At 40.1% G+C, this 18,953-nt stretch overlaps 1 protein-coding gene across 9 annotated transcripts in view; it reads right to left on the reverse strand.

Annotated features, from left to right (window-relative positions):
- FOXP1 (forkhead box P1) overlaps nt 1-18,953 on the reverse strand; it is a 386,554-nt gene that overhangs the window by 51,468 nt on the left and 316,133 nt on the right. For all 9 annotated transcript variants that reach the window (XM_053897308.1, XM_053897310.1, XM_053897311.1 and 6 more), the window contains one exon: nt 7,269-7,373. In XM_053897308.1, coding sequence (XP_053753283.1) covers nt 7,269-7,373 — 105 coding nt within the window. The remainder of the gene's footprint in view (nt 1-7,268; nt 7,374-18,953) is intronic.

Raw genomic sequence — 18,953 nt, forward strand, 5'->3', positions numbered from 1 at the left:
TGAAGTACCAGCAATCAAAATTATGGATTTTCTAAAAGGTTTTTAACTACTTTTATTGAAAGGAAAATCGCTGTCTCAGACTTTTGTGACACTGCTGCTAATAATAAATTTTACCATTTAGACATGGCCATAATATGGTAGACAGTGTCAATAAAAGTATGGAGCAAAGATGATCCCTGTCTTTTAAGTAATGCCTTCTAATTACACACCGGAAATGATCACGTGAAGTACGTAACTAATGGCTCTTAAAAGAGAAGAACGCACAACGATGTATCTGTAGCGACACAACGTCCTGTATACATGATACTCCGGTACACGCAGACTTCACTGCACTGAGTAGACATTTACGAAATGTTTTCTCTAGTGCTTTCGAAGTCTACAAGAAAAAAATAAATTTAATTTGCATTTTTGACAAAGGTCTGTTTGCTGGGGAAAAAAACGGGTTCAAAGGTTATTTGCTTCTTTTTCGAGCAAGGTGGTGGCACTGAGCCTGTTACCTTTGGCAAAATTGTTTAAACTTTTCCATCTAATATTCTATAGATCACTAGAGGGCACTGTGGTATTTAGGCCACTCTGACCTCTCTGAGTACTTGGAAAGGTCTTGAACTCCTGAACAATGTCAGAAAGGTGAAAGGGCGGACTTTTCAGGGGGATAAAAATGTGTGCCGGTCCCACCCACTTTTTATTTTTCTAAAGCAATTCAAAATGCAGGAGAAGTACAAAAGTCAAATTCATAAAAATACTGAGCTCCTCTTAACGCTACTCAAAGACCTGTCACCTGGGATCTGAACGGGGACCAGCATCGTCCCTGTGTTCTTGAGATTTAAATGGTGAGGCTGGAGGCTTGGATCTGCACACACCCGACATACTAGAGGGCTGTTCCCTCCACATGTGCTCCAGCCTCCTGCACTAACTGGAGGCGATTTCACTGCAGAACATTCAGGCATGCAAACCGAGAGCCACAAATGGTTTGAAACAATTTATGATATCCGGCCTCCTTCGACATGTATTAGCATATACCTGGTTTCTTTAACATACACTTTGTTTTTCCAAAACCACAAACATCGTTGCTGGAACTTCATGTGGAAGTGCTTAAGGGGCGGAAAGTTAACACCTTTGTGATCCTTGCAGCCTCACGGTGGCTGTTCAACAAAAGCCTCTTTGTCAAGGCTTTCTCGAGATGTTTTCTTAACATGTTCCAAGTAGTTTTAGGCAGGGAACTAAAGTAAACAAGATGTTACCATGATAAAAACACTTGTGAAAACATTACAGGGCGCACTTAGTAGTTTCTTTCACATAAAACTCTTCACAGTTTTGAGAAGTAAAATTCACAGAAAAAAAAATTTTTTTTAAAGCCAATGACCGATGAAATGTCCTCTACTGTCTACAGTCCTCAACCTTTTGGAAGGGTCAGAGTTCTGTCCCATGGGCATTTCCCTCATTTTTCTTCTCCTAGGCTTCTATTAGAGCACAGAGCAAATTTACCTGGGTTTTAATAAACAATATACATTTGACCAACACGCACAGGCATTGTTTTGATCACTGTGCACAGTGTTCTTCTTCAAGAGAAAAGCACGAAAAATACAAACAAAACAAAAACAAAAATTCCTTTCAAATGGATACCAAGCAAGGACGCAAATTACACCCTTCTGAGATGTTACACAAATGACCACCAACAAGAAAAACTAGGGATAGATGGAAATATTTTCCCCAAGCACATAGGACTACCTTGTATTTGTGAAACTGGGTCTGTGCCTGATTTTACATTTGAAGTCAGAAACGGGAAAATGTGGTCATGATTTAACCTTCAAATCCACTCTCCACCTTGTCAGAGAATGATAGGAGCCCCTTTTGAAAAAGAACAAGGGAAGAAGTATAAATCCGTGTTTTCACTGGGAAAGGTTGTGTCTGCAGCCTGGTTTGAAGAAAAGCAACAAATGATCCAAGTGGGGACAGAATGGAAGAACGCGGGGAGCTTCACCTATCTGGAGAGGCTCGGGTTTGTTTTTGTTTTGCTGCTCCCAGAGGCTGGGAAGCAATGCAGGGCTGGAGGATTTCATTAGACTGAGTAGGAGCGCCTGCTGGTCTCAGCGCTAACAAATACAACAGTCACATGATAACTCGTGGTTGATGGGTTAAAAAAAAAAAAAAAAAAAAAACAACACCAACACGAAAACTGCAACTTGTTTTGAGAAAAAACAGGGAAATAAATGCATACAATGGACTGGGTATCTGCTGATTCTGATAAAGCGTCCCTCTGCTGGCTGTGGGGGAAAGACAACAGGATGGTTATTTGTACAGTATTTATCTTTGAAATCAAGGGCCCTGTGGTATACCTCACCTTGGGAACAAACACTGCAGAATGATCACAGAAAAGTGTCAAATCTCTGGGTTTGATTTACCAATAGTTATGGTATTTCTCTCTCAGGAGGGAAAAAAAGAATATGCCTCATTTTTAGACCCATGAGTCTCCCCTCCCTTCCTTTAACCTCCCTCTCTGTGAACACTGGCATTTTATTGTCAGATGGGATTTTTATCCTGAATAACTGATCTTGGCCTCTCTAAAAGTTATCTCCTACTAGCCTCAGCAACAGAGGATCAGAAAACAGCTACCACGCAAAGTCACTTTCCCCTTTCACACTGAGCCCTAAAAACCAGGTGGAAAGAGCCCAAGCCCATCTAAGTGTAAAAACTGTGGATGGTGAATGAGGTAACAGGGCAAGGCATGCATGGGTGTTTTCCCAAAATGTGAATAAATGTAAGGGCTCTGTGAATACAAACTAAAATAACCCAAGACAGCAATGGCTAAGGAAATGTAAAAAGATTTCTCAGCTAAAAACGTTATGACACCAACAAGTTTACTCTAGGTCAGAGGTCAGCATTCTAAACACCCATCCCTTACACACGGTCCTATGGTTGCTTTTACGCTACAAAAGCAGGGGTGAGTAGTTGCGAGAGACTGTACAGACTGCAAAAATCTACCCTATTTACTGTCAGATCCTTTACAGAAAAAGTTGGCCGCCCCTCGCCCCTCCATCACACTGGATTGTGTGGGACTTTTGACAAGAAATTTATGGTGACAAATATTAAAGATTAGTCTCTTCTGACATGTTAATGTTCTGCACGGTTACAACATCTTCCCTAGGAATGCTCAGAAATGTTCGGATATTTAAAATTATCCCTCTTTTAAACATGTACTTGAGGGCATAGATAAGAAAAAAAGGACTGATACATTTTTAAAGAGTGCCTAGTATGGGTCAGGCACTTTATGTGATGCGCCTTTTAATTCTAACAACCTCGAGAGGGGGTCACTAATACTGTTATCCCCAACTACACGTGCGGATACTGATGCTCACACAGGCTGTGTGCCTAGCTCAAAGAACACACTGATACCAAATGGCTTCACTACCCCATCTGCCTTTTCTTCGAAGCTCTTTCTGCACCTATGGCATGAAGTTGAAAACATATAGTTAATAAATGGTGATGCTTCTAACCCCGTGGTCGCAGGACTGCTTGGATTTGGATCTTCACTCCACTTCCTGCTAGCTGTGTGACCTTGGGGAAAATCACTTGACTTCTCTGTGTTAGCTTCCTTAGCTGTAAGTTGAGAGTAATACCTTAATATTATCACTGTTAGGTGGGGTGAGGATTAAATGGGTCATACAGCTGACTCTTGAAAAACGTGGGGGTTAGGAACGCTGACCCCTCCTCACCCCTCAGGTAGCAAAAATCCATGGGTAACTTTTGACTCCCCCCACCAAACTGAACTGCTAATAGCCTACTGTTCATAGGAAGCCTTACCAACAACACACGACGTCAATCAACACGTTACTGTGTGTTGTTATGTATTATATACTATATTGTAATAAAGTAAGCTACAATATAAAGTATTAAGAAAATCCTAAGGAAAGGAAGTATTTCTAAAACTGTATTGTGTTTACTGAGAAAACAAATCTGCATGTAAGTTGACCTCCACAGTTCAAATCCATGTTATTCAAGGGTCAGCCATATATATAAAGTACTTGGAGCTGACCCTGTGGCACAGTTCTGAGTTGTTTAATTATAGACTCTTACTAGGGGAGCATAAAATCAGGGGATCAAAAGATAAGTGGGGAAAAAAATCTAGAACGCAACAACTAAGTCAAGGTCAGAGCAATGCTACATTTTGTTGACTAAAAGTGCCTTGGAGAATCCAAGTACTCCTAGTATCAACTTGCTTAAACCATAAGACTGTTATGTCCCTCTATAGAGTGAGAATGGAAAAGAAGAGTGAGCCCACAAGAGGTGCTTCCAGAATCTACAAATATGGCACACTTTGAGAAGAAATGCTTAAAACATCACTTCTCATCAACAATGACTCCACGATGACATGATTCAAAGAGGCCATGTGGTTTCTGTTTGACCCACACGATATATGGTAGCTCTTTCAGTCCAGTTCAATGGAAAGCAAAGTTGGTTTCACGAGAGCCAATTTGATTACTCTTTAGACTGCACACAGATGTGGGAGAAGCGAATCTGCAAGAAGACTAACTTATTTTCCACTACATTAAGCAAGACACTGAAACCTGAAGACAACTCTGAATTTCCCAGAGCTAAAATCATGCTGTAGAGGAAACTCAGAATCCTGAATTTGTCATATATGGCCAATCAATGGGTAACTCAAGAAATCATTAAGAGAGCAGTGAGTTCGAGGGTTTTTTTCTTTCACGTTCAGCATTTACTCTCCCATTTCTGGTTTATATACTTGTTTTTCACACTTGGGAGCCAAATCTCTCATCCCTAACCCCCATGTGGTTCACGTGGGGTGAAGGGTGAACGTCTCTATGTGCTCTGGAGGTGGCCATGCGATGGAAGGAAGACTGGCTACAACACTGTGACTGGCTCAAAGCTGGAACACGTGACTCAATCTGGGTCACTGGGTCAGGGGGAGCCTGCTCGGGACTACTGGTGGACGACAGAAAAAGAGGTGCACTGTGAGATGGATCAACTTGTGGCATATAGATTTGTCGTCTTTAGTTCTACTTGGAAAGAGCCTAAGAGTGAAGGCAACACAGAAGAAAACCAAGCCAACAGACACAAAACCAATGCTCCAATAGGCTTGTTTAAGCTTCTAGATCCAGCCATGCTTGAGGCGGCTATCCCACTGGACCTCCTAGTTATAAGAGCCAATTATCACTCCCCAACTCCCCCCTGCCGTCTTGGGGGGGAGGGGAGAAAGGGGTTAAACCAGGTCTGTAGCTTACAAGCGGAAGTCTTCTAACAAACAGAAGTCATTAAGTACTAAGAAATAAACAGGCAACCATGGCAGGTTCATAGTGGCTGGCTACCCAATCCACTGAGCAAACATGAACCAAGAACATGTCGCGTCACGTGCAAAACCACAATAATTGACAGATGGTTTTCTATAAAGATCCAGGCTCCAAATATCCTTAAAAGGGGATTTAAAAAAAAAAAAACTCATTAGTCTAGGCCCCAATTTTCATGATTAGATTCTTTTCTTTCGTACGAGGTTGGTTTAAAATTGTGCTATCTCATTGTAGGGGCACAAGAAAAAAATTACATATATATATATATATATATATATATATATATATATATATATATATATAAAATTGTCAGCTTAGTGATAAATGGACTTCTGATTTGAGGTTGAGGGTGGAAATACTCTGATTATTAACAACATTTTTTAAATGGATCATACTGAAAAACTGCCTTTTTCCCTTTGTGGCTCTAAAACTGATACACCAAGAATAGTCATAGCAATTGTGTATTTTTAAAGACTTTATGAAAATAAATCCTATTTACAGATGGTTATCAACCATTCTAGAGATAAGTGAAATTAGCACCAATGTATTTATCAAAGCTAGCACTGGTGAAGAAGGTGAAATCAGAATTTGAAAGTGGTTTCTGCCAAAGTCTTTTTCTCTCATTATCTAAATACAATTAGGCAAAAACAAAACAAAGATTTATAATGAGTGATTTATAAGAGAACAAAGCCCAATAACACAACTAGCTTGAATCAGAATAATTGTAAAGGGCTTTTGCTTACTTTAAAGTATCACTGCCCTTGATTGTTCATATTTAGGAACAAATTTTAGGCATCTCTTGTAAAAATTTTTTTTTTAAGCACTTAACTTTCTAATGACTACATAATGCTCATCAAGTAAATTATTAAAGCTGGGAAGCTCTGAAATAGATTCACAGTCTTCATGAATTAAAACACCCTATCAGTGAAACTCCTTTCAGGTAAACAATGAATGGATCTTTAATGGTACGTTCTTAAAACAGTTGTATGCAGATCCATAAGGCTAAATACAGAGACTGCTTTAAGAATATACAGACCACACAAAACTAAAAACCTGTACACAAATCAGCTGTTTTCTATTTCTGGGGGCTTGAATGAGAGGGAAAAGCCAAAAGCAAAGACCTCCCAACTCCCAATCTATAAGCCATCACGAAGTCAGACATAAAGGAGTGATACACGTGCATATGTTCAGTTATTGCGTAATATATAAATATACTAAATACAATGTATTATTATATTCAGCCCATCTGCCAATGATTCGGTGATACTACCGATAAATTTATGGGGTGTCAATAACACAGGGCAGTTTAGTCTGAGATGATTAATCTATCATTTCTTTACAGAGATACTTTAGCAATGTTACAGACTTAAGTGGGATAATCCAAGTTTTCGTCATACTTTAATGGTAGAAATTAAAGTTACTCCATTCTCCCCATAAGGACAAGAATTGGAACTAAAGTCAACACCAGGATGGAAAGGTAGGAAGCAACTTGGCAGCATTTCCTTGGCACCCATTTCTTAAGTGTGTAAGTCATGTGTATAAAAATGAAGGGGACCAGTCACTAAGCTGCAACTGGCCGTGAAGTGACAGCAGTCTTGTAAACTTAAGAGTATGTCAGTGACTCAGTATGCAGACCAATGAATACAAGTGAAAACTAAATTCTGGCAAATTTAGTACTGGGAAAATTTTTATTTAATCACTGTCATCCTGAGGAAACGGGTAAACGATAGACTCTTACCAAGAGCATCAAAACTACCCTTGGGTGAACCTCTTTTGCCCTTTACCATCTACCCTCCGCAGATTCTGGGACTATTCCTAGGACAATGTGCTAGCTCTTAGGATCTAGAGTCCATTCTCAAAATGGGGGTGTGAAACCCTCCATCAAAAAGGTATAAGGAAAAGCATGAGCAGTGGGAGGTGATAGCTATGTAAGAGAAGAAAGCGATATAAAATCATTCTTACTTCAGAAATGATTGGAAATCTTCGCACACTGCTTCACAGCCTGGCCACTTGCATACACCATGTCCGTAGAGAGGATGGCTATGGGGGTGCTCCTCGTGGGACAAACTGAAAAAAAGCACACACGCACACACACACACAAAAGGACAAGAGAATGAATTTGTTGCCAAGAACCATCCCAACAGGCTTAAAAGGCAAGAGGAACCCACATGTCTGAAAGTGGACATGGAGAAATCTAGGGTTTCTTTTCCCCAGGCATTTACAAATTAATTCTGCATTGTTATCTAAAAGCAAGAGTTAAATTCCAGACTGTGACTAGTCCAATGTTAGAAATGTACCACCACGTATGAAAAGTGTTTGACAGGCTTTTGTTAGAGGCAAAGCTCTCTACTCAAACTGTGAAGGATTCTTTAAAAAGCTAGAATTTATCATTTAATCTACATAATGAAAATGATCAAATCTGTACTTGATTTTGAGATTCTCTTGCTGTTTTCTACCCAGGATATTATACATTTTCCTCCTCCCTTCCACTAGAAAACTGCTTTCACATAATTGTATGATCTTTTCACAAATTAATTTTATCAAGCACCGAATAGAGCAATTAAATAATTTAGCATCAAATAACTTAGCAAGACAAATATATCCAAGTAGATGATTAGCTTAAAAACACTAGCGACAGCAGGAAGATTACATCCCTAAAATTATAGACACCACGACTGAGAAGAAACTTGGCATGAACATAAGGGGTTAATCCTTCAGTGGGGTTCCAATCAATATGTAATGATTTGACCACAAGGATCCAAGTCATGGGATGCTTTGATCCACACCATGTGGTGCTTGGGGAAGTGTATCTGTTGCACTCGCTGATGATCCATATTCTCAAATATTTTCTCTATTAGATTTCTGCATCCAGACTTCTTTCAGACAAATTATTTTTACAGTCATTTCCATAACCTTAGATTCCATCAAACAGAAATGTAAAACTAACATTGAGAGTTCTGTTTCATACTCAAGCACATTCTCTTCAAGGAAAGGGCTATTTTGCAACTTATTCCAGTGTCTGTGATTCTGAAGTTGAATCATGACTCCATACACATACACGCAAGCGCACACACATGTGCAGCTTGTAGATTACCACAAGGATGCGTATTCACATATTATCGATCGTTTCACATTCACAGAGCAGACATACACAAACGCCACTTGTCCCTGACTTACAATGAATCCGCATTTGGCATATTACCAACAGTTAAACTAAGGAGCACTAAGAGTAAACACACATGTGCACAGAACTACACCTTATCAAAGATCAATAGGTCTATCTATGGCTTTTAAATAATTATGTTGGAAATTTAACATAATTTGAAAAGAGCAATCAGCTTTTTTTTTTTTTTTTTTGCCTTTAAATAGAAAATGAATCTGGAAACCAAAAAAAAAAAAAAAAAATTACACAAGTCTTACTGATAAAGGTGCCCCTCATGAGAGAAAAGAGTAACACAAGTGAACGAAGGTAGCTCTATAATGAGAGGTACACAGCCCCGTGGCCAAAGGATATTCTCTAAGCAGTTAAGAGGGCAAAAGTCCACCGGACCAATGGAAAGGATTACTACCAATCCAAGATCATCTTCAGATTTTTTTTAATGTTTATTTATTTTTAAGAGAGAGAGAGAGAGAGCCAGAGTGAGAGCAAGAGAGGGCAGAGAGAGAAGGAGACACAGAATCTGAAGCAGGCTCCAGGCTCTGAGCTGTCAGCAGCGAACCGGATGCAGGGCTCAAACTCACAAACCGCGAGATCATGACCTGAGCTGAAGTCGGCCGCTCAACTAACTGAAGCCATCCAGGCGCCCCACATCTTCAGAATTTTTAAACAATATATTAGAAATGATGACCTAAGATGATGTTAGTGTAACTATTTTGGTAATCATGTCATGATACATGTAAGTCAAATCATTATGCTGTACAACTTATACAATGCTCTACATCACTTATATCTCACTAACACTAGAAAAATAGATATGATACAAAAACAGAATTTCAAAAAATTACTGACAATATTTGAAACTAAAGAGTCCTTCTAAGGACTGAATTCTCAGCTATTCTGAGGGAGGGAAACCATTGAAAATGAAAACTATTCCTATCAATAGCATAGAAAGAAAAAAAAAACAACCTAACCATAGTTATGTTCTTTACCAACTTAAGATTAATTAAAATATTTTCATAATGTTAAAATTTTTTATATCTATAAAAATATATAATACACATTTTTCAGAAATTGAGGCATGAAGATTTCTATCACCCATTTATAAATATTTTCAAAAATGTTTACTGAGGGAGAGAGAGCATGCACGTGTGAGGCGGGAGGAAGGGCAGAGAGGGGAGAGACAGAGGATCCAAAGCTGACTCTGCACGGTCAGCAGAGTCAGATGTGGGGCTTGAACCCACGAACCGCGTGACCACGACCTGAGCCGAAACTAAGTCAGAAGCTTAACCGATTTAGCCACTCAGGTGCCCCTCGTCCTTTTATATTTAACCTAATCTTGTTATTAAAGAATTTCTGTTATCGACTAGTCTTCAAAATCCTTATTTACTAAAGCAAAAAGCCCACCATAAACCATCTTAGCTCTAGTTACATACTGAAATTGGTCAAACCATCCCTCTATTTTGGACACTGAGACTCCCTTCGTGTTTCATACGCCTATGAACAATGTTAAAAATAAAATTTACCAGGTCAAACATCCCAGTATATAACTGATTTTTACAAGATGCATTCAGACAAATGGAATGAGTCAATTAATGAGTACTCAGTTTTAAAATTCACTATGAATATTCTATCAAGTTGCTCTCGAGAGATGCTGCATGCCGACTATGTTCTTAACCATTATACATACTTTGTGTAATTCCTTAAGTTGGAAACCAAACGCCTCAACTGGTTAGGGTTTAAAATTAATACCACTAGTTAAAAACTGCCAACGGTTATTCTTCTGTGCTTTTTTTGTTAAGCGGAGAGTGTCCTGAAACTAACAGTATGAAAGAAAATGGTAGGTGTTTGCTGGAGGAATTTATGATTACAAATAAAATATACATGATTTAACATGGGCTCTGCCATCCCTTCTCCCCCGACCCCATCTCTCTGCTTTTTGGTTAGGTTATTTGTGAAGACCCCGTGGCCTGAATAAAAACTACTCTGCTCCAAGAATTTATTTTTAGTTCAACTTGGTATCCTTATTTTTCAAAGTGAGAACAAAGGACTGTCCACTAAGACTTTATAGAAAGACAAGGCTCCCAGAACTAAAGAAACCCAAAACCCTCACACACATGTACATAGTTACATACTCAGAATACCTCTTGAAAACTTGCCTCTACATTAAAACAACATTTACTATGAAAATAAGATATGCTCTTATTTTCCTCAGTTCACACAGCGATAACGCTGAGACGGCTACTAAAGAAAGTCCATTCCCCTGCCACCCTATCCCCACTCCACACGGAATTAACCCACCCTAGATAATAACACTGTTAACATCTGGTACGTTATTGTGCTTTTTCTTCTAACACATCACTAGTTTATGAAAATGGAAACATACTATATACTGCCACCTGTTTTTCATGTTTGATATATAATTCAATACTTCTATTTATTTTGTGCGTCTCACAGATACTTTTATTCATGCTGTGAAGGAAAAAATACTGTTTTAAAAAATTTTTACTTATTTTTTGGGAGTGGTTTGGGAAGGGCAGAGAGAGAGGGTGAGAAAATAGAAGCAGGCTCCAGGCTCCGAGCTATCAGCACAGAGCCCGACACGGCGCCTGAACTCACAAACCATGAGATCATGGCCTGAGCCGAAGCAGGAAGCTTAACCAGCTGAGCCACCCAGGCGCCCCTGAAAAAAAAGCACTTCTAAAAGTGTTCAGTGATGGATGTTCCACAACGCAGCTTACTGCAATTTACAGCCAGACTGGTGTTCCCAGCTAACATGTGTTCCAAGTAAAGCTGGTTAATGACGACCACGAGCAGGTGTAGGACTGGAAACTTTGAAATCTTTACTTCCTTTTTTGAAAAATTAATAAATTGATTAATTAAGAGAGAGAGAATAGCTCAAGTAGGCTCCACACTCAGTGCAGAGCCTGAAGCAGGGCTTGATCTCATAACCATGAGAACACGACCTGAACTGAATTCAAGAGTCCGACACTTAACCGACTGAGCCATCCAGGCTCCCCTAAATCTTGACTTCATTTATCAGCACTCCTGATTCCACAAAAGATGAAACCCAATCAACCCCATTCCTAACCAAATGTCCTGGTAAACTTAGGTACAGTAGGGCTTCATGGGGATCCAAACATTTTAATAAGGTTTTGAAGCATCCTGGTGCACAGGACCACTGGCTCAGGTCACCATGACCTGCGTGGCCAGTGAGTATAATTGGATACTTTTAAATACATGGTTGTCTGAAATAAAATGCTAGGCTTTGAAAGGAAAAGAAACAGGCTAGCAGTAGTGCTCTGACAGAGCATCTCTGGAAAAACCCATAAGGAACCACACTGTCAGAGGTGGTGAAGAAACGGAATTTTCACCATGTCACGTTTGAAGTTTTTATTTTATGCACTGTAGGAAGGCTGTGCTGTTCGACTGTTATTTTTTTTCATTTACATGTATGAATACATACCTATATGTGCACACATGACAAAATCAAGTGCTACTCAGGACTCAACTTTGAGACTGCCATCTTCCTTGACAGTGGCACAGCAAAGCACACAGCATGGGTGGCTGAGTCCAGCTCCTGGCCTTTCAAGCATGCTGTGTGGTATACCAGCTGTACTTGTGAATGGGAGCTTTTCTGTTTCACTAGAAATGTGGAACAAACATTTATATTCTGACTTCCTTTTGGGATGGGCAAAAAGTGAAAGAAGTGAAAATGAGTAAAAAATGTTTTTTAACTTGAATTATTTATACATGTTTATAGGCTGAAACATGGTGGAAGACGGCAATCCAAGGACCCAACGGTCAGGTAAAATCAGTGAGCCCAATCATTTCAATAAGCTGTCCTAGGTAAACTCAGCAACGTTTTGCAAAGTATATACTTCCGGAAAGCTGCCAAAGCCAAGGATGAATAAAGACATATTTGGTTTTGAAGGGATTTAAAAATGTTGGTTCAAACTTAAACTTTCAAAAATATAGAGTCAACTTTTTAATAAATTATTTTTTACTACAAACTCCCAGGTTAAAAATCCCAGGGGCAGGGATTGCATCGGACTCATCTCCACACACTCACATAGGACATGGGCTCAACAAATGTTACATGGATTCAGGAATAAGAGACAATAAATAATTATGCTAGGCTATTGGATTTTGCTGTGGATGTATCATTCACTTAGTGTTTGCCTTTTTTTTTTTTTATTCTTGAAGGTGAAGGCCAGAATGATGCCTATCCACTCGAGAAAACAGGGTTGTGACACCTTCTTTTATTTAATTTTACTTCTAATAATATGAAATACAAATAGTGTGCAGTCAAGAAAAGCCAGGTGATTTAAACTGCTCTTAATAATCCTTGGTATATAAAAATTAAATGTTTTTTTTAACACGAGAACAGTGACAGCATTTCAGATTAGAGAGAACCAACTTGCCATAAATACGATTACATATAAGTATGTAATAACAATTCCTGACCTTACATGATATCACACACAGTATATGTTCTTCTGTATGGTGTAATGGTGTCATTTTCAAAGACATTTATTTAAGAGTTTTTCCTATTTATTCTTCTTATGTCAAAGTATACCCGCCAGAGTCCTAACTTCAATACAGACTTGAGCCTCTGAGAAGATTTTTTATTTTATTTTTTAAATGTTTATTTTTGAGAGAGAGACAGAGCACGAGTGGGGGAGGGGCAGAGAGAGAGGGAGACACAGAATCTGAAGCGGGCTCCAGGCTCCGAGCTGTCAGCACAGAGCCCGACGCGGGGCTCCAACTCACAGAGTTGAGATCATGTGAGATCATGACCTGCGCTCAAGTCAGATGCTCAACCGACTGAGCCACCCAGGTGCCCCCTTCCAAGTTCACTTCTTAATGACAACTTGAAACTGCAATCATTAAATTCATCTACTGCAACTAAGAACAATTTCTCATTTCAGTCCATTCTCTTGAGTGTCCGTATTAGTCCTGTAAGTTAGTTTTCTGTAGGCACACCTCACTGTACTCAGTGTCAGCCAACTTAAAGGCAGTTCCCCTTTCGGCTGACAGCGCACCCAGCTTCTCCTGTGCCCTGACCCAGGTTCTCCTGTTTCTCTTCTGAGTCTACCCCAATTTGTGTTTTCGCTCTTTTCCAAGTGTGCTCTGTTTTCTTCCTCTCCAGATTCCTGATTTGACTGTAAACAAAAGTCTGCATCTGTGTGCACTACTTTTATAGTTTCCCTTTGTCACGCTCCCCCCAAGTTAACCCCAAATTATAAAATGTATTTTATTTCACTGGCATGTTATTTTATTAATCGAGTTGTGAAAGACTGCTGGTCATTCTCTAATCACTCAAAATTGTGAAATATGGGGGCGCCTGGGTAGCTCAGTTGGTGAAACATCTGACTTGGGCTCAGGTCATGATCTCATGTTCCTGAGTTCAAGCCCTGCATCGGGCTCTCTGCTTTCAGCACTGAGCCTGCTTCAGATCCTCTGTCCCCCCTCTCTCTCTGCCCATCCCCTGCTCCCACACTCTTTTTTCCTGTAAAAAAATTTTTTTAAATAAAAAAATTGTGAAATATGTTTTTCTTTTTTAAGTGTTACTGAGAGATTCATATACCATACGATTCACTCTTTTAAAGTATATAATTCAATGGTTTTGAATATGTTCAGAGTTGTGTAACCACATCGCATATAATTTTAGAACATTTCTATCACACCAAAAAGGAATCCTATACCCATTAGCAATCACTCCCCATTTCTTCTCAACCTTCAGTTCCTTCCCACCACTAATCTTCTGTTTCTAGACATATGCTTATTCTGGACATTTCATATAAACAGCATCATACAAGATGTGCTTTTTGTGTCTGCCTTCTTCCACTTAGCACAGTGCTTTGGAGGTCCATCATCCCTGTAGTGTATATAAGGGCTTCATTTCTTTTTTTCAGCTGAATAGTAGTATTCCACTGTGTGTGTGTGTGTGTGTGTGTGTGTGTGTGTATCCATTTTTTGTGTATGCATAAAATTTTTTGTGTATGTCCATCAATTTATCCATTGATGGACATTCGGGCTGTTTCCACATTCTAGTTATTGTGAACAGTGGTGATATGAGAGTGCAGGTATATGAATGAATACATGTTTTCAATTCTTTTGGGTGTATATATCTAAGAACAGAACTGTCGGGTCATGGGGTAACTCTGGTGAACACGTGGAGGAACCACCAGACCAGTGTTAAAATCAGCCGCACTACCTTATATTCTAACCAGGTTTATTTGAGGGTTCCAATTTCTCCATATCCTTGCCAAGACCTGTTGTCTTTAACCTTGCCACCTCACTGCATGTAAAGTGGTATTTTTTGTGTTTCTGATTTGTATTTACTTACCATTTAATACTGTTGAGCATCTTTTCATGTGCTGTGCTTTTCATGTGCTGTGTATCTTCCTTAGAGAAATGTCTATTCAAATTATTTGTCCAGTTTTTAAAAACTGGGTCATTTGTCTTTTTACTCTTGAATGACGTTTTAAATATACATACATATATATTTATTTTTTTGCATCTCAGTTTCTCATCACAAAAATAATTTACAAATAGTTACTCCCATTTTGTGGACTACCTTGCCAGGTTCTTGATGGTGCGCTCTCAAGCACAAGTCTCTGATTTCGATGAAGTCCCATTTGTCTGTTTTTTCTGTAGTTCCATGTGATTTTGGTGTCACATCAAATAACCCACTGACTGATCGAAGGTAATGAAGATTTATTCCTATGTTTTCTTCTGAGAGTTCTGACTGTCACATTTATGTCTATCACTCATCTTAATTTTTGTGTATGGTGTGAGGAAGAGGTCCAACTTCATTCTTATTTTTGGCATGTTGTCCCAGGACCATTTGATGGAAAGTTCATTCTAGTTCTCTCTTCAATGAATTGTCTTGGCACTTTGTCAAAAACCAAGTGAACATAAATTCACTTTTGGTACATTTTGCACACAGGCACTGGGCAAAAATGACACACCTTGTGGATGAATGAGGAGGAGGTGCTTAGTGATTACTGACTGAAGGGACGAAGGTCGTCTATGCCTTCTAGTAAGGACTAACAGATCCTTACCGCTGCTGTGGAGCAGGAAGCTTTTCCCTTCTAAACTATTCCTCACCCTCTACAAAGATCCCCCCCCCCCAAAACTGCAAGCGATCCCCTTGCTGCCACCTTCGACCACTTAGGAGCGGTTCTGCCTCCCTCTCTTCGCCACTGATCACCTCCCTCTTTCCCACCATTTGGCCTCTCATTCAGCCAGCCAAAAATTAGTGGCATACTGACCCTGAGACAGGCACCGAGGTTACTACGGACGAAGACCAGTTCTCTGAGAAAATGAACTATTGCCTCCCTACGGCTCAAGTCTCTCCTGGTCTTTTTTCCAAGTCTTTGCTCTCTTGTCCACGTGCACGTGCTTGCTTCTGTCCACCCCATTACCACTTCAGTCACAGAATCTCTCTCTCTCAGATCTGTCACAGCCCGTGATCTTGGCTGGGTGGCAAGGGGCTGCTCACTCTCTGCCAAAACATTTAACGACTCCAGATACCTCAGGTTTCCAGAAAGATGGTCTCCTGATACAGTTTCAGGACTACCTAGTACTTAAAAGTGCCTTACATTAAACTGTGATCATAACCACGGCAAGTGTCCATGAAAGCCACTTTTTTTTTTTTTTTAAGTAGGCGCCACACACAGCATGGAGCCCAGTGGGGGGCTTGAACTCATGACCCTGAGATCAAGACCTGAGCTGAGATCAAGAGTCAGACACTTAACCGACTGAGCCACCCAGGTGCCCCTGAAAGCCCCTATTTTACAGCTTCTTCTTTTATTTGTTTAATTCTTTAATGACAACTTACACAGATATGGTACCACTTTCTCTCTTTCTCTCGCTTCACTTTTTAGTTCTTATCACATTTCCCTGCCTTCTACTCTGCTACCACATCCTAGTTTCAATGACATTTTAAGTATCAGACCAGGGATTTCTCAGGTTTAGAGATGGGATTATGAATTTGATTTCTGGTGATGAAGTGGTATCAGAAAACATGCCTTCAGATTTATTTATACCAAATGTTCATGAACTAACTGATACATTTATGATATATACAACATGTCGGTTTCCATGACACCAAACTAGGTGAGTTGGCTTTGGAACGCCATCACAGTGGACCTCATAATATGGAGCGATGCGGATGAACAGCAGAAGAGAAGATTACTTAAATCTCTCCCACGATGTTCCATGCTAGAGTTGATCCTTCTGACGTCTTTCCTACTATTGTGTATATCCTGCAAACCACGTGGAAGTCAAAGTCCCTTACGGAAAATAAAATGACAGGTCGAGTTTCTTCATGGGTCCCGCTGCAGTAAGAGGAGGAGAAGGTCTCACACCTGACTACAAACGCGCAAATGATGTGTGGGAAAAGGGGAAATGAGGATGCGAGTACAGCATCCTTTTTCCTGGCAGCTTTGTAAAAATGACCTTTCTCCTTTCACTTTCACTGAAAACACTTCAAGAAGCAGGCGGGCTTCTCAAGGCCCATCGAAAGCTGGGAGATGGCTCAGACATTTTTCTAGCGTACTACCTTCATTTTGCTTTTCCCTCATTTCAGAAATACGCCATCCTACGTGTTTCTCTATTGGTTTTCCACAAGTACGTGGGCCAGCATTTCTATAACCTTACACAGAGAGAAGGGTGTTGGAGGAAAGCCCACGACACAGCCCAGGCTAGAGGGAGTGAAGATGGAGTGTCCACCACCTGGAACACACACACGCTTCTCTCTCTCCCACTCGCTCATGCGGTGAATCCTTGACTCTCCTTCCCCACAACGCTCATCATCTCAATTTTCTGCTGCTTTTCAAATCATGTTTAATTAGAGGATTTCACATTCCCTTGTGATATGATATTCATGAGTAAAACTTGCAATTGGAGTGACTGTGAATTAGTCTATTAAGTGCCAGATTTGTGCTTTTAAACAATGATTGAGATTATTGTTATTATCTGCTCTCAATATTGTGCCTCGAGATGTGAGGGCTACCTCAACTAACTTTATATCTCAAGTACAAGCTTTTAACTCCTTAGGTCCAGGAGTTTCCCCTCCCCCCTTGCATTACAGATTATCCTGTAAGAAATACAGGGTTTCTTTCCCTGCAATGGCCCTCAGGGCAGGGCCCACAAAAGCGGTGCGTGGGGTGAGTTCGAATGATATACAAATATCCTCACTTTCATAGTTATGAATTCAGGTTCATGTGTACTAGAAAAAAAACTCGACCAATACATCAGATTCATGACTTGCCAGTGTCACATTTTTTTTTTTTTTTAAGTTGCGCTCCAATAGGGAGCCCAATGCAGGACTTGAACTCATCAACCTGAACTCGAGACCTGAGCCACCATAAGAGTCAGATGCCCAACTAACTGAGCCACCCAGGCACCCTCAGTGTTTAATTTTCATGAAATCTATTTAGGTTAGTCAGTTTTAAGAAAAATATTAAGTAATAATTAGTTAAAAGCTATACAGAGATATGACAATAACTGGCCACGGCAGGACTCAAAGTCAATGCTGACTGGGCTTAAAAGATGGATGCTTGTACGGAAGCATAAGGAAACGCAGCCTTCCTCTTCCATTGCTTTCCTTATAGTCATGCTTCTCAAAGTTTATTATGGATAGAAATCACTGGGATATCTTTTTAACATGCAGATTCTACTTTAGTACTTCTGGGTTGGGGCCCGAGACTGTGTATGTCTGCGAAGCTCGTGTGTGATATCAATGGTGTGGGGCCACGGACCACAACTTGTATACCAAGTCTCTTGAGCGCTCCCTGTTCAGCATCTGACCTAAAAAGGACTGTTATTAAAGGAGCCTTTCTGGCTTCTTAAAGGAGTGGTCATGGGGTGCCCTATTCACTGTGGGTTGACAAACAAGTTAGAGATGGATAAAAATGGAAAGGGGTGACCCTGGGCACTCCTCACCAAGCAAGAGTTGCAGACTCAAACAAAAAAAAAAAAAAAAGGCTGCCTGGCCCTGTTACCTAAGAAATACAGGCAAGGCTTTTTAAAATTTAGTATCACAAAGCAGGTAAGACTGAAGGAAGTTAGCATGGGGAAAGGAGTACTTCCTGTCTAATAAACACCAATTTTACATTAACCCAAATTCGGTGAGTGCTTTCATCTGAGAATGATGTCTGCCAGATACTACACTGATCTATCAGGAATACCCTGCCATAAACTGATGAATCGGTGAATGTGACCACTCAAAACATCACAGCCCCCTGACTCTCTGTCTGGTTGCTATCCCCGGACCCGGAAGTACAAGATGTATGGGTGAATAAACAGGATGGGGAATTAGATTTTTAGGAAGATAAATGATAGTTTTGGGCTTTTCTAGGAAACCAGGGTAAACATACCATGAAAGCAGGGTTTCAATTCACTTGGCACAGTACCATATTCAGTCAAGGTCCCTCTCTTCAGCAAAAAGAGGAAAGCCTAGGGGTGCCTGAGTGGCT

The sequence above is a fragment of the Panthera pardus genome, unplaced genomic scaffold, assembly GCF_024362965.1.
Source record: "Panthera pardus isolate Hobbes unplaced genomic scaffold, ASM2436296v1 HiC_scaffold_8, whole genome shotgun sequence".
Lineage (NCBI taxonomy): Eukaryota > Metazoa > Chordata > Mammalia > Carnivora > Felidae > Panthera > Panthera pardus.